This window comes from Artibeus jamaicensis, unplaced genomic scaffold (assembly GCF_021234435.1).
Source record: "Artibeus jamaicensis isolate MK-2021 breed Jamaican fruit bat unplaced genomic scaffold, CSHL_Jam_final scaffold_833, whole genome shotgun sequence".
Classification (NCBI taxonomy): Eukaryota; Metazoa; Chordata; class Mammalia; order Chiroptera; family Phyllostomidae; genus Artibeus; species Artibeus jamaicensis.
This window is the reverse complement of record NW_026522056.1, coordinates 22,256,497-22,270,946: the sequence shown is the minus strand read 5'-3', so window position 1 is coordinate 22,270,946 and position 14,450 is coordinate 22,256,497. Positions and strand designations below refer to the sequence as shown.

Sequence of the window (14,450 nt, the reverse complement as noted above, 5' to 3'; positions counted from 1 at the left end):
GGCCCCGCCCTCTCGCGCCGTTCCCACCCATCCTGACGCTCCCTCGCTGGCCCGCGCACTCCCGCCTTCCTTCCCGGACGCTCCGCCCCCGAGTCCCGGCTCCCGCCAGCCGCCGGGAACTCGCGCCTTCCCCGCCCTCGGAGCGGACTCGTGGAGGTAAACCGAGGGGGACTTAAGGCTGCGTCGGGCCCTGCGGGTGGAGGGAAGGGAGTCAGGGCGGTCTCGACGCCCAGTCCCGACTCCGGCAGGGAGGGAGCGCGCTGCCCAAGGCCCCGGCACTCTCGGCTTTTCCTCCGGCGACCGAATCCCAAGTATGAGCTTCCCCACTGCGCCCCCGCTTGCTGGGGGTCGCGAACTCCTTCCCGACCTGCGCAGGCCCTGAGCTGCGTTCGCTGAAGCCTGTGCCAACGCAAAGGACAACGAAGTGCTGCGTCCGAATTCAAGGGGTGCCGGGCATTCTGACAAAGTAGGGCCCCCAGCACCGGTGCCTGTGCCAGCGTGAATCGGGGGCTAAGTTTTGCACATAAACTCACGTCGAAAATTGTGTATGTGGCTGCCAGTTGTTGAGTGCTGCTTCTGTGCTCCTGAATTTTCACACATTTTCTGATTTAATCCTTCCAAGAACCCCTGGAGGTGGGAATTCCAGCCCCTACCCGGGCTTAAAAAGGGTAAGGGGTTTGCTTTTGCTTAAAGGAGGGTTCCAGGAGTTAAACTCGGAAGTCTAGCAGTAAGGAGCCATATCACTTTGTATCGAAAAACTAAAGCAGTTTTATTAAAAATTGCTCTGTCTCTTCAATCCAATGAGATTGCATTATTTCCCTAAGCATATCTGTTATATATTTGTTTCTTGATTTATACTTTATAGTTTTCATGTGAATTAGCTGTAACTTTGAGAGAAGAATCTTCCCTGGGTCTGTCATGTTTGAGATTAAATTTGAAATCCATGAGGCTTTCAAAGCCATATCATGACATTCCCACCCTTTCTTAATCTTTTAGGGTGATTCTATTTTTTCCTTCCAGGGAATATAGTATTTGCCCGTGAGTGTGTGTTGTTGGAGAGCTTTCTGTTAAAATTCAAGAGACTGTTTATCAACTTAGTAAGTACACGTGCTGGAAAGACATTGCCAAAGGTAAATAGGAATTTTACCCTCATGCTTTAGTATATATTATTATTTCACTTAAAAAACTAATATATGTTTTTTACATAGAAAAATTAGGGCATGGATAAAACTAATGAAGAGGGAAACTGTCTCAGTTATGTATTTCTGTGTAAAAACCAGGTCAAACTTACTGGCTTGGTTTTTGGGTTTTGTTTTTTTTTTTTGCTTATAGTTCTGTGGGTCAGCTGGGTAGGGCTTTGGTAGGTTCCACCTGAACTCACCTGGGCTGAATCCTGCATGATGGATTGGTGGTTGCGTAATCCAAAATGGCTTAACTGACTTAACTGATCACTGGTGCTGCCTATTAGCTGGGGTGCCTTTTGCCCTCTGTGAGGCTAGAGTTGTAGTGCGCCAGTCTCAAGGGAGGACTCCAAGATGGCCCAGAGCAAGGCAAAAGCGCTTACTAAACCTCTGCTTCACATTTGTGAATGTGACCTGGCCAAGCCCAGAGTCAGTATGGAAAGGGGCTTGGATGGCATCTCTCGATGAGAAGAATGGCAAAGAGTTTGTGGCCATTTTGATGTATAAGGAAACTCCCTTCCCCCCACCCCCTCCACTCCATCATGCCTTGTAAAAACCTTTCCTTTTTTCCACTGTAAATAAACCACGATCCCAAATTGGATGTGGATTGCCTGGCCTCCTTACCTTGGCATGGCTAACATGAAAGCATTGCATGCAAACAAAAACAATAAACAAGAGTTAAAATATAATCATTTACATGACTGTAAGTCATGTGACTTAACACAAGTCATACGACTTGGCATAAGTCGTATGACTTACCGCAAAATACAGTCATTAAATTAACAGTCATAAGTAAAGACTTATTTATTCTTTTTTAAAGTCATACTTATGATTACTACCCACATCCTAAAGCAAGATTAGCCAATACTGTGATTCCCATTTGCCCAGTGAGTTATCCTCCCAACCAACAGTCCTGTTGAGAGGTAAGAGCAATGAACAGAAACAGAGGGGAGGGCAGCTAAGAACCTACAGGGGAGCCTGGACGTGAACTCTGCACCAACAAATAACAGCACAAGCGTGAAGGCCGAGGTAGTGAGGAGCACCAGCTGGGAAAGGTAGCACTTGATGCAATAAAATGGTTACAGTGAAAACCACAATGAGACAAAACACATGCACATGAGGCTTTGTAAGTTACAAAACATTTTCATGTGTCTTATCATGTTTGTCCTCAAGGCAGCTCCATAAAGTATTCAAAAAGATACTGATTTCATATTGCAGTTGGGAAAGATTTGGAGAGCTTCATTAACTTGTCCAAAACCACTATTAGGTGGGAGCCAGGGTCTGCAGGTTTCTAATACCCCGCTCTGATCTCATTTACATTAAAACTTCAGGCATCACTTAAAATAGAGAGCAGACTAGGAAATGAGTTCTGAAGTTTTACCAAACACGGTATGTTCTAAACAAAGACATTGATGCCCTTGTTTGTTTGTATTTACAGAAACTGATAGAAACCGCACATGGAATAGGATTTCGTCTCCCCATACTTGTGAACCAATGAAGAGAAAATGGGAAGCAAAACTGAAGCAAATCGAAGAACAAGCATCACATTATGAGCAGAACCCATTGCCTTCGGTGTACAGACCCAGGCTGTCCAAGCCAGGAGACCCGTCCCCTGTCTGGAAGCTATTTCCTCGGCAAGCTCAAGCTTTTAATTTTGTTAAAAGCTGTAAAGAGGTAATTTTTTCAACTTCTGCTTGTTTGTAGAACTGAAATTTAAGATTTCTTTAAAAAAAAAGTCTAGTTAATTTTTTTGCAGGCCACGTATCTACCAAAAGAATTTAACTGTGATCTTAGTATCCCATGACTTAGGAAAAATATCCCTATGAATCATTAGCCATTTAGTTTATATGAATACTGAAAAAGAATGATCTATCGAGTGCCAATTAGTTTTAAACAATTTAAATGGAGAAATGTTTTGAAAAGAGTGACCATATTTATGGACCGAAAAATAATAGAATCAGTTTTTAAGAGTAAAACTAAAACAATACTCACAGGAATACAAGGAACTGAAGGAGTGAAGTATGAGATTTTTAAGGATGAAATTAGGGAGTGGAGAATTGAATTTAAGCAGTAGGAAATGAAAATGTCTTACATGTTATGGCTTACATTTACTAGGCTCTAGACCTTAACCCATAGTGCACAAGTATACGTATTCATCTTTCTTTGATCTCCTTTTGTGCTTTGGAGTCGTGGAGTGGATTTATCTTTATCTGACACATCGAGCAAGTGGGAAGAAGTGTGTGCTGCATGCTGGCTGGACTCGCAAAGGGCGTGGGGCTCCAACATAACCCCAAACAGATGTATATTGCACATCATTTGTCTCGGGGCTGCTGTGGGGAGTGTAGGAAGTTCAGTTGACTGGAACAGGTTTGAACTGGGCTGGTTCATGTGTTCCCAGATTGTTTTTCAGTATATACTGTAAATAGATTTTCTCATTTTTATAATTTTCCTAATATTTTCTTTCACTCACTTGTTTTATGATTGTATGATACGGTATGTAATACCGGTGTACCTCGGATATTGTGTGTTTGGTTCTAGATTACCACATAAAGTGAGCGTTTTGGTAAAGCTGTAGTGGTCTTCTGGTGGTGCAGGGCCTTTTCCTTGCCTTTGGTTTATAGAGCACACGTCTGTGAAGCACAACAAAATGAAGTGTGCCTGTACATATACAGAATACGTATTGATCAGCTGCTTTTGTTATTGGTAAGAACTGCTGATTAACAGTAGTTAAGCTTCGGGGAGTCAAAAGTTATACACAGATTTTGACTACTTGGAGGTTGACGCCCTGACCCGTGCATTGTTCAGGGGTCAACGGTTAAGTGAAAAGATGCGTATATGAAATGTAGCATAAATACGTGTGGTTCTGATCGTTGATGCTGTGTCCAGACTCAGAAGAGGACCCTTCTTTGCTTGGTAAAGGGAAACTCAGGTCTTATCAGAGTAATGTAGGATACATGGGAAATACTTTTCATGCTCATTATGTGTCAGCCGAATTCAGGTAATCAGAAATTAAAATACTGACAGATTTACAAAAATATTGAGAGAGCAGTATGATTGGTGGACTTAACCAATCACCAGCCTATAATTTTTCTCAAGGTTTTTAATAGGGTTCAGCGACTTAGTCCTTCTTTGATTCTCGCTCATGAAGATGGAGGTTTAGTTCCTGTGTGGGGTCAGCAGCCACCTTGAGCTGAGTGGGAGCAGGAGAAACGGAGCGTCCCTTTATCGGAAGGGACTCCAACGGCAGCAGACACAAACAGTTACATCAGGCTCCACAGCAATTAATTTTAGAAGGATTGGTTACTCATGGAGAAGACAATTTATAGTTACTTGTTAAAGTTAAACATTTTAACACTTCCTCTAAGCTTTTAAGATTGACTTACACATATTCCATTAAAAAAAATTGGTTACTGCATGTTTTTATGCGTACTAAAGAATTTACTAATATTAGCACATTCATTTATAAAGTCTAGTTTTCAAATAAGTTTAATTTCGTAAACTAGCAAATAAAATTTTAATAGTCAAACTAGACTGATTGAAAACTGACATTTGTTTTCTTTTTAATTTGAATATTCTAATTATTTTTACCTTGAACATGTATTACTTGAGTGACTAAAAGTAAGTGCAAATAACTATATTTTGATTGCCATAAATCTAGTGATTATTATTGGGGTTTTTAAAGATTTTTATTTATTTATTTTTAGAGAGAGGGGAAGGGAAGGAGAAAGAGAAGGAGAGAAACATCAGTGTGTGGTTGCCTCTCATATACTCCCAACCAGGGACCTGGCCCACAACCCAGGCATGTGCCCTGACTGGGAGTCGAACCAGCGACCCTTTGGTTCACAGGCCCGCACTCAATCCACTGAGCTACACCAGACAGGGCTATTATTGTTGTTTTTAATAATATAAATGTTCCAATTCCAGTGTTTGAAAATTTGAATAGTAAGTTTCTTATGAACGTTTAACAGCTATAGTTGATTTTAGGTTGTCATTTTGTTAATTTTGAAATATTTTTGATTTTATAAAGGATGTTCACGTATTCGCTTTGGAACATGAAGTGGGCGAAGGACAGCGTGTTTACCTCGTGACCACCTATGTCGAGTTCTGGTTTTATTACAAGTCCCGGTGAGTAGTTCGTGCAGCCGGCACACTGCAGCTGCACCTCCTTCATCCAGTAGGGCTTTGACAGGAGCGCAGGCTGAACTGGCCTTGACCGTTCTCAGGCACATGATTAGTTCCTGCCCCTTTGCTGTCGGCATTGAATTGCTGCACTTCCTTGTCATAGTCGCATTGAAAGGTCTCACCAGGTGGTGGGAAAAAAAATTGTGTGTTTTGAGTTTCTGTGCTGCCTGCGCCACCTGATGGCACAGTTCGCTCCTCACTCTTCCTCGTCGGTTTTGGGCAGGAAGCCTCAGACTCCGCTGAGCACGAGCACCTGCGATCGTTTACCTACCACGTCAGCACCTGTTCTTACTGACCTTTGGTAAAGTCGCACCTCTTACAGCCAGCAGAATGTGACTGCAAACGTGAGCACTGAAAGCTCTTTCAAGTCAGGTGGTTCCAAGTGTTCACTAATTCCTAAAATATTATTTTCCCCGTGAAAATATGTAAATTAAAAAAATCTCATGCAACGGTTCGTGGGATCCCAAGAACATGGAATTCTGGGGTCCAGTTTGACAAAGAAAGTTCTCAAATAAAATATGCTTCGTGGTGACACCACAATCAAATATAGAAGTGTTACACAGTATCAAAGTCCTCTGTGAATAAGTAACAGTATGAAGTTGGACGTAGTTCCCAGTTTAATAATGGTACAGAATATGATTGTCAGATCTGCCTGTGGGAAATTCTTAACAATAGGTATGGTCCATAAACCTGTGTGAGTAGTTCTTCACTGCACCTTGTTTTTATTATGTCACGTTTGTATGAAATTAAAACAGTTCATGTAGCATCTGGAGGTACAAGATCAAGTTCCGTGATTTAAAAAGGTATACGATATAAACCTAACCATCATAAATTACTCATTTCAGAAAAAATCTCTTACACTGCTATGAAGTGATTCCTGAAAATGCGGTTTGCAAGCTCTATTTCGATTTGGAATTTAACAAAGTTGCCAATCCAGGAGCTGATGGGAAGAAGATGGTTGCTTTACTCATCGAGGTAAAGTACAGACTCGGGTTTTTTTCCTTGTACCGTCTCTCTCTATTCTTATTCATTAGTTAATCCAACCAGTATATAGGTTCTGTGTTTCTCTTGCTACTCCTACTTTGAGGAGGAAGGTCTAGTTCATGTTCGTACACTTTGTAATATTACTATATCCAGTTAAAAAAGCTTTAAGAAAGGCGGCAGTTGAGGACTTTTCTGCTTTATGTTACAAGTAGCTGCTTCTGGTAAAGATTAGGCAAAGTAATTTTTACTATAAAATCTGGGTATTGAGATGAACTGTAAGAAAACATTGATTAAAAATAGTATCTGAATTTTTGAGCTGGCAGGGATTTTGGAAATTATTTTGTCTTGCACCATGTGATTCTGTGATTCGTAAGAAATACTCGTATGTATTTGATCATTCAGGTAAACAGAATGTGTTTCTCACATAAATTCGTCCTCATCCACAGTCCTTGATTCAAGGTCCCCTGACCTTTGGAATTTCCTGGTGTTGAGAGTGATAAAGCTGGTTTTGTTATGTGAAGGAGGCGGCTTTTAGAAGTATTACAGGGTTGGGAGCCTGTGAAGAATACCTGCTGATTATGCTGGATGTTTACATGTTTTATTTTAAATGTATTTGAAAACTGTATGCAAATACTGCTTAAAAAAATCATGTTATGTTAGTTTTCTTCTGGCTTTGAAGCAGAAGAGATATACGTAAGTCCTTCCCTCAAAAAACAGTAACAGCAAAAAGTTTATGGTTTTCTTAAAATAATCATTGGACCCCAAAACAAATTTAAATGTCTTCTTTGATTATAATTTTAGTATATGTGCTCCGGAAGCGAGGACTTATTTTATTACAGTTGTTAAAGTGAGTTTAATTTTGAGCTTTAATTATGTCTTTAATAACTAATAGGTGTTGACCTTTTTTTCTGGTGTCTGCTGCACGTCTGTCTAAGGGAGGGTTCATTACGTGGGCTCGGTGTGACCCACGGGGAGTTGAGAGTGGAGATTTTCACCGGCACTTGAACGCAGTGACGCTGCCCACGAAGAAGCAGCGCACTGTTAGAAACCGAAACACTGCTGACACAGTGAACACCGGTGCACACCCCACTTGTGACACAGATCAGCAAACACTGGTGTGGCAGAGGCCGTAGGGGCGGGAGATTTTTCCTCCTGGTTCTTTATTTAGTCTTACCAATGCCTCATCTCCTACATCAGCAGAAGGTGGGAAGAATCATAGAAATGTGAGTTTAAAAGTATACATCATTGAAAAAAATAAAATGATACATCATTTTATTTAGCATGTTGACTATATTGGTAGAAGTCATTAGAGTTATTTAATGTAACCTTCATAAATTATTACATGGAAATTAATTGTATTTGTTGGTTACTTTGCAACAAGTATATAATCCAGGAAGTTACATTTCCTTTTTACCCTCTGAGGAGGTATAAATTAGGTTAGCTCTTATAGTAATGGATGGCTAATAAATAACTGGCTAATAATCACTAGTGATAGTAAATAATGCCTTTTGATTCATGACTTCACTGACAAATTTTAGATTGCCACTTCTGCCACCTGGAGTGAATTCTGGTGCTAGGGCGTTTTATAAGAGCATGTTGACAGGTAACATTGCTCAGATTATTTTTAACTTCTGGATTTTGAAACTGAAATACAGGACAGGGCAAAAGTAAGGTTCACTGTTCATGTGCAAAATAATACAATAACTAATAAATAATAACACAGGAACAAGCTTATTTTCTATCTCACAACTATAAACCTATGTTTGCCCCACCATGTATTTAACTAACTTAAATTTTTATTTAAAGCTTAACTTGGGAAGGAGAAGTTAGGAGATTCTGAGTACTTTCATTACCTACAGAGTTACTACATTCAGTACAGCTCCAAAGGGTAAAAGTAGACTTCATTCATTCATCAGAATCTCTTCAGCCTGAGCTAAGTGTCACTGTTCTAGGTGCTAGGAATATAATGTTGGCCCAAAGAGACAGAATTTCTGTCTTCACCGAATTCGTAGTCTAAGGGAGGATAATAAGTTAGGATAGATTTAGCTGCCATAATAAACACCTAAAATTAACGTAGCTTAAACAAGATAGAGATTTATTTCTCCTGTAGATTTATTTCTCCTGCATGTGGCTTCATTTCACTAGGGGCTAGGCTTGTTGCTTTATTGTTCCTGAGACACTTCCCTTTTCCACATTGTTCAGGATGACTCGCCATCCCTAAGTCCGCATGCTAGTCAGCGGGAGCTGGAGAAGGGTTGACGTGCTGCTTGCCTTTTGTGGTATAACTTAGAAGTTTCCCGCTTTCTTTCCTTCTGCTCACATCCCATTGGCCAGAACTTAGTCACATGGCTGCACCTTACTGCGAGGGAGTCTGGGAAATGTGTGGTCTTTTTTTTTTAATTTATTTTTTATTGATTATGCCATTACAGTTGTTCTATTCCCCCTTCATTCCCCTCCACCCTACCCCCCATCCCCACCATTACCCCCCTTTAGTTTATGACCATGTGTCTCAAGTTCTTTAGATTCTATATTTCCCATACTATTCTTGTCCCCCCCCATCAATTTCCTATCTACTGTCTATGCTACTTATTTTCTGTACCTTCTCGCTTTCTATCTACTGTCTATGCTACTTATTTTCTGTACCTTCTCTCCCCTTCTCCTCCTCCCACTCCCCTGTACAGGCTAACCCTCCTTGAGATCTTCATTTCTATGTTTCTGCTCCTGATCTAGCTGTCCTTTTAGTTTGCTTTTGTTTTAGGTGTGGTTGTTAATAAGTGTGAGTTTGCTGTCCTCTCACTGTTCATGTTTTTAACTTCCTTTTCTTAGATAAGTCCCTTTAACATTTCATATAATAAGGGCTTGGTGATGATGAACTCCTTGAATTCGATCTTATCTGAGAAGCACTTTATCTGTCCCTCCATTCTAAATGAAAGTTTTGCTGGATAGAGCAATCTTGGTTGTAGGTCTTTGGATTTCATGACTTGGAATACCTCTTTCCAGCCCCTTCTTGCCTGTAAGGTCTCTTTTGAGAAATCCGCTGACAGTCTGATGGGGACTCCTTTGTAGGTGACTGTCCCCTTAGCTCTTGCTGCTTCTAGGATTCTCTCCTTCATTTTAATTTTGGCTAATGTAATTCTGATGTGCCTTGGTGTGTTTCTTCTTGGGTCCAACTTCTTTGGGACTCTCTGTGCTTTCTGGACTTCCTGGAAGTCTATTTCCTTTGCCAGAATGGGGAAGTTCTCTTTTATTATTTGTTTAAGTAAGTTTTCCACTGGTGGCTGTTCCTCTTCCCCTTCTGGTACCCCTATAATTCGGATGTTGGAACATTTAAAGATGTCCTGAAGGTTCCTAAGCCTCTCCTCATTTTTTTGAATTGTTGTTTCTTCACTCTTTTCTGTTTGGCCATTATTTGCTTTCTTCTAGTCCAATCCATTGATTTGAGTCCCAGTTTCCTTTTCATCGCTATTGGTTTCTTGTGCAATTTTATTCATTTCAATTAGTTTCGCCTTCATATGTTTGTCTAATTTGTGGCTATAATGAACCAGTTCTATGAGGATCCTGATCACCAGTGTTCTAAACTGTGCGTCCGAGAGTTTTGCTGTTTCTTCATTGCTTAGATTTATAGGCTCTGGGGCTTTGAGATCTTCTTAAGCCATTTTGGGTCTGTTCGCACACCAGTGAAGTGTGAGGAACGGAGCCTTGGACTCCCAGGTCGCTGGGTTGTGATGCTGTATGTGGGGGCGTGGTCAGAGCGGGGAAATGGCGGCCCCCTCTGCTGTTTCTGGCTGCTGGGTGAGGAGCAGAGCCTTGGGTGGTTCACCAGGGCGGGGCCACTCAGGTCGCTGGGTTATGACGCTGTATGTGGAGGCGGGGTCAGAGCGGGGAAATGGCGGTGCCCTGTGCTGCTGCTCGCTGTGGGGCCTGCTCAGTCCCGTAGTCTCACTGCCCACTTCCTCGTTTGTCTATCTGCGCACGAAAGCGCGACCACAGTTGACCTGCAGCCCTGCTCCTTCGCTGTTTCCCCGCAATTGCTTGCTGAATTGCTCACTAGGTCCAACCCTGCGCCTGGATTCCGCACGCCCGAGTCCGTCTGACTGAGTTTTTCTGTGCAACCTGCTCCGCCAGCTGCTGGTTTCGCCCCTCTTACCGGTCAGGCTGAAGAATTTGTTGTTATCAGACTTCCGAAAAGTTCAATTTTCTGTGTTCTGGTTGTGTTTTCTGTTGCTGATATTTAGTTGTCTCTAAACTTGGTTGTGAGAGAAGGCACGGTATCCCCACTTATGCCTCCATCTCGGCGGAAGTCCTGACATTTTTTTCAGAAATGTGTGGTCTTTAATCAGGGTTACATTTCTACAGTGGCAGGAGAGAACAGATAGTGAGGTATAGCCTTGGTGGTACAGAGGAAATGGATGTCAAAATAATTGCAGATTAACATGAAATCATAGCTGTGTGAGCACAGTAGAGACAGAGTTTATAGGGGGATTCAGTGTCGATGGGGAAGACTTCTCTGAGGAAGTGAGAATTTCCTGAAGAGAGTAGGGTCAGAGAGCACGCGGAGTGCTGTAATGATGCCAGAACAACCTTAATGAATACCAGTTGTGGCGTTACCTGTTAGGTATGTAGGTGCTCAACAGTCCACCCACCTTTAGCCCTGGATGTTCTGGTATCTTGGTTTTTAGTGACTTCTTTTTGCAGATAAGACTTGAGGCTTCAGGAGAAGGGACCTGTCTCCTAGCTGCACAGCTAACGCTTTTGAGCAGTTAGAGAGCCAGGCACTGTGCGAACTCTTGGCCCTCATTTTCTCTTTTCCTCCTTAGAACAATCCGGAAAGTTAGGTCCTATTATTGCCCTGCTTTGCAGTTGAGGAAGGTAAGGTTTTCACTTGACCGATGTCACAGAGCTGTTAAGTGGCAAAGCCGGGACTCAGACCGGATCTGTCTGACCGTAGATCTGATCCATCGGGTTCAGCCAGTGCTTGTTGCCTTCCCGTAGCTCATCTGCCTTCAATGTCAGTGTCCTCGAGCTCCAGGGGCTGTTTTCTGGGAGACAGATTTGGGCTCCACCTGCTTGAGGAACTTTCTGGAAACTTAAAATGATAAACAATAGGACTAGCGACTTTTTAACTCAGATGATATTTAAAGAGATGCTTGAAAAGAAATATTTTTCTTGTGACTTTAGAGGAGATTAATGTGTAAGTGAAATTATTCACTTACACAAATCGTAAGAGGCATTTAATCTTGAGAACCTATGGATTTGGAATAAGACAGAAATAATTTAAATATATAATGCAATACATAAGCCATTGAATAAAATTGTATAAATATTCTGATAGTAAATAAAAATAAAATAGGAGTGAAAAAGATAATTAAATTTAAAAAAATTAAAAATGGATGATACCAAGATATTTGAATTTCTCTCATGGGAAAATTTTCAAACAATCTTTAAAATACTATTTATGGTGTACTTGTGTTTTTCAGTATGTTTGTAAAGCGCTTCAAGAATTGTACAGGGTTAACTGTTCAGCCGAAGATGTTCTCAACTTAGATTCCAGTACCGATGCCAAATTTAGCCGCCATTTAATATTCCAGCTCCGTGATGTGGCATTTAAAGATAACATCCATGTCGGTGAGTATGCTGTTTTTTAAATATTCATGGACTTATATTAAAAGCTCATGGTCCCCTTTTCTTCATAAGTTTTGTTAAGTATTTGTTAGGTTTTATGCCTGTTAACCTTTTATAAAAAAATGAAACATGACTGCACATTTTTAGGGTTCGCTTTTACTCCTGGACGTCTTCTTATTCTGGACACATGTGAGACCCATTAGCCTGCCTGTGGCGTCTCTGCTGCCGGTGCCTCTGCGTGTAGAGGCTGGGATGGCCGGGCAGGCCCTGCTGCGGGTGTCCGCACCGACAGGAGTGGGTCCGGAGTGCTCTGGTTAATGCACGAGAGGCCTGATTCAGGTCTTGACTTGCGTTGCCTCGACTGGGGTTTCCGACCTCCGAGGAAGCCTTGGCTTTTAGAGCCTGAGAGCTGGGGCTTAACCACCCACCTACTGGAGTAGAAGTGGCGTTGTCTTTGACCTCTGTACGTCCCTCCGTTTACTTAGTCCGCTAGCGAGCGCGATCTGATTATCTCGCTAGGGTGTCTCAGACCCTTCAAGGATAGCCTGTTGCCTTCAGGAAAATGCCCACTTTTCTTATTTGCACGTGGGGCCCACTGCCCCCCAGCCTCACCTCAGCGCCCGGCTCTCTTCACGCTGTCCTTTACCGAGCTCCCAGCGGGCCGTGCACTCTCCAGTCGTGGGCCTTGCGGTGTTGATGCCGTCCTCTGATCAGCGAGCCTCCAGTTCACCTGGTCTTTTAGGACTCAGTGCAGATATCGTCTGCACTGAGAAATGGGGTATAACCCATTTCTGTCGAACCTTAGACTGAGGCAGGTTAGGGTTTCCTGTGGCTTGCAGGGAGTACCCAGGGCTCATTGTGTCAAAACACTGACCACTTCCTAAGGTAATTTCCTGTTTTTTGTTTTGGTCTGTCCCACGCAATGTTTCTTTGGGGCTGGGGACTGCTTCTTATTCACTATTGTATTTTTAGAGCTTGTTACACAAATCGTATTAATAACATTACTAATATAACAGCAGAAGCAGCAATGATAAGTACAAGTAGGCATTTAATAAACATTTGTTGAACACACGGCTGAATATTAAGTGGGTCCGCTGTAGGGTTGGAGGCAGAATCCTAAGCAAGGTATTTCTTGGATTCTTGTTTACCTCTCATAGCCTGCTCTGCAACTCCTACCACGAGGCTAAAAATGGAGTCGGGTTGCTAGGGAAGAGGGAGAATAGAAATTTGCCAGATAATTAGCAGTCTCTGCTACATACATCTGCTGGAAGCAGATGCATCCAAGCTGGGCTTTAAATCAAGTTCGTCATCCAGACCAAGGTGACAGAGGCTTTGCCGTCAGAGCATCAAATGCTAAGGTGCAGAAGTAGGCGTCTGAGACCCTGGGGGAGCCATGAGGGTTTAGTGTGGCCACAGCGAGAGGCTCACTCAGACCCGACCAACAGGGTGCCGTCCGAGGGCTCTTCCTCTGACGTTGTGCGCGGCCAGAATCAGAAATCAGAGATGGAGACAGCCCCAAATTGCCCCTTCAGTTCCCTGCATCACTGTGTCCCTTGGTGACATTTTTAGTTCCTGTCTTCCCCTTTCACAAAGGGGAATTAGGGCAAGTGTAACATATCACAGAATGTATCCATTGTTAGCAAAATGTATCCATTGGCTGTGCCTAAGATACTCTCCTGCCTTCCCGAGTGGCACTTGAAATCTCTGTGATGGATACCTTCTTTTCAGTTATCTCCAGCAGTGACATTGTCCCTGTACGAGTGAGGAGGTGAGGGTGGTGATGCTGGGGAAGGGAAGCCAAGGGCCAGACAAGTTTGCCTCGTGCCCCGCCCATGTCAGTGCCCCGCCCACGTCACTGCCCAAGGCCCAAGGCCACCTAAGGTCCTAGGCTGACGCCCTCCTTTGCGCTGCCTCTGTGGCTGGTTCTGCTCTCACGACTTCTCTTCTCCTATTGGCTGCCATCAAGGAGCCGCAATTGTACCCTCCCAGGGAAATGTACTTGATCATTTCAAGTTCATATTGCTTTGTTACCCTTTGATACCTGTGATTTCTTTGCATTCAGCATTCAGCCCTCTCTCCTTCCAGAGATGACCATGTCTGTGTGTCACTGCAAGGATAAAGTGTTTTCGCTTTCACTTTGATGTGTAGTGTCTTATAAGACAGTAGACTTGTTTCTTTGAGTAGGGGAGTAACTACATTTCACTTGGAGAAAGATTTTTTTTAATTAGAGCATGTGTACCTTCTGACTGAGGGGTTCAAGTTGTCTGGTAAATGAAGTGACAGACCCAAACTACAGATTAAAGATTAAAATTTTAAAGATTAGAGTTTTGAAGATTAAAATGAAAGTTGAATTTTTTTTATAGGATTGCATTTCTCTAGTATCATTTACATGAAGCATTTGAACCAAATTACTTGATTTTTATGGTGTAAATAATACAATGGAACCTTGGTTCTCGAACTTAATTTGTTCTGGGAAACTGT

General features: G+C 42.4%; 1 protein-coding gene across 12 annotated transcripts in view; it reads left to right on the top strand.

Annotated features, from left to right (window-relative positions):
- Nucleotides 1–19: 19 nt before the first annotated feature.
- PRIMPOL (primase and DNA directed polymerase) overlaps nt 20–14,450 on the top strand; it is a 42,876-nt gene continuing 28,445 nt past the window's right edge. For 8 of the 12 annotated variants that reach the window (XM_053659915.1, XM_053659913.1, XM_053659912.1 and 5 more), the window contains exons 1-6: nt 20–156; nt 1,021–1,130; nt 2,620–2,855; nt 5,209–5,306; nt 6,209–6,338; nt 11,825–11,972. In XM_053659915.1, the coding sequence (XP_053515890.1) occupies nt 2,676–2,855; nt 5,209–5,306; nt 6,209–6,338; nt 11,825–11,972 (556 nt within the window). In that variant the 5' untranslated portion in view covers nt 20–156; nt 1,021–1,130; nt 2,620–2,675. Of the gene's footprint in view, nt 157–182; nt 669–1,020; nt 1,131–2,619; nt 2,856–5,208; nt 5,307–6,208; nt 6,339–11,824; nt 11,973–14,450 lie in introns of those variants that run through there. The other 4 variants (XM_053659908.1, XM_053659905.1, XM_053659906.1 and 1 more) reach the window with 4 other exon arrangements.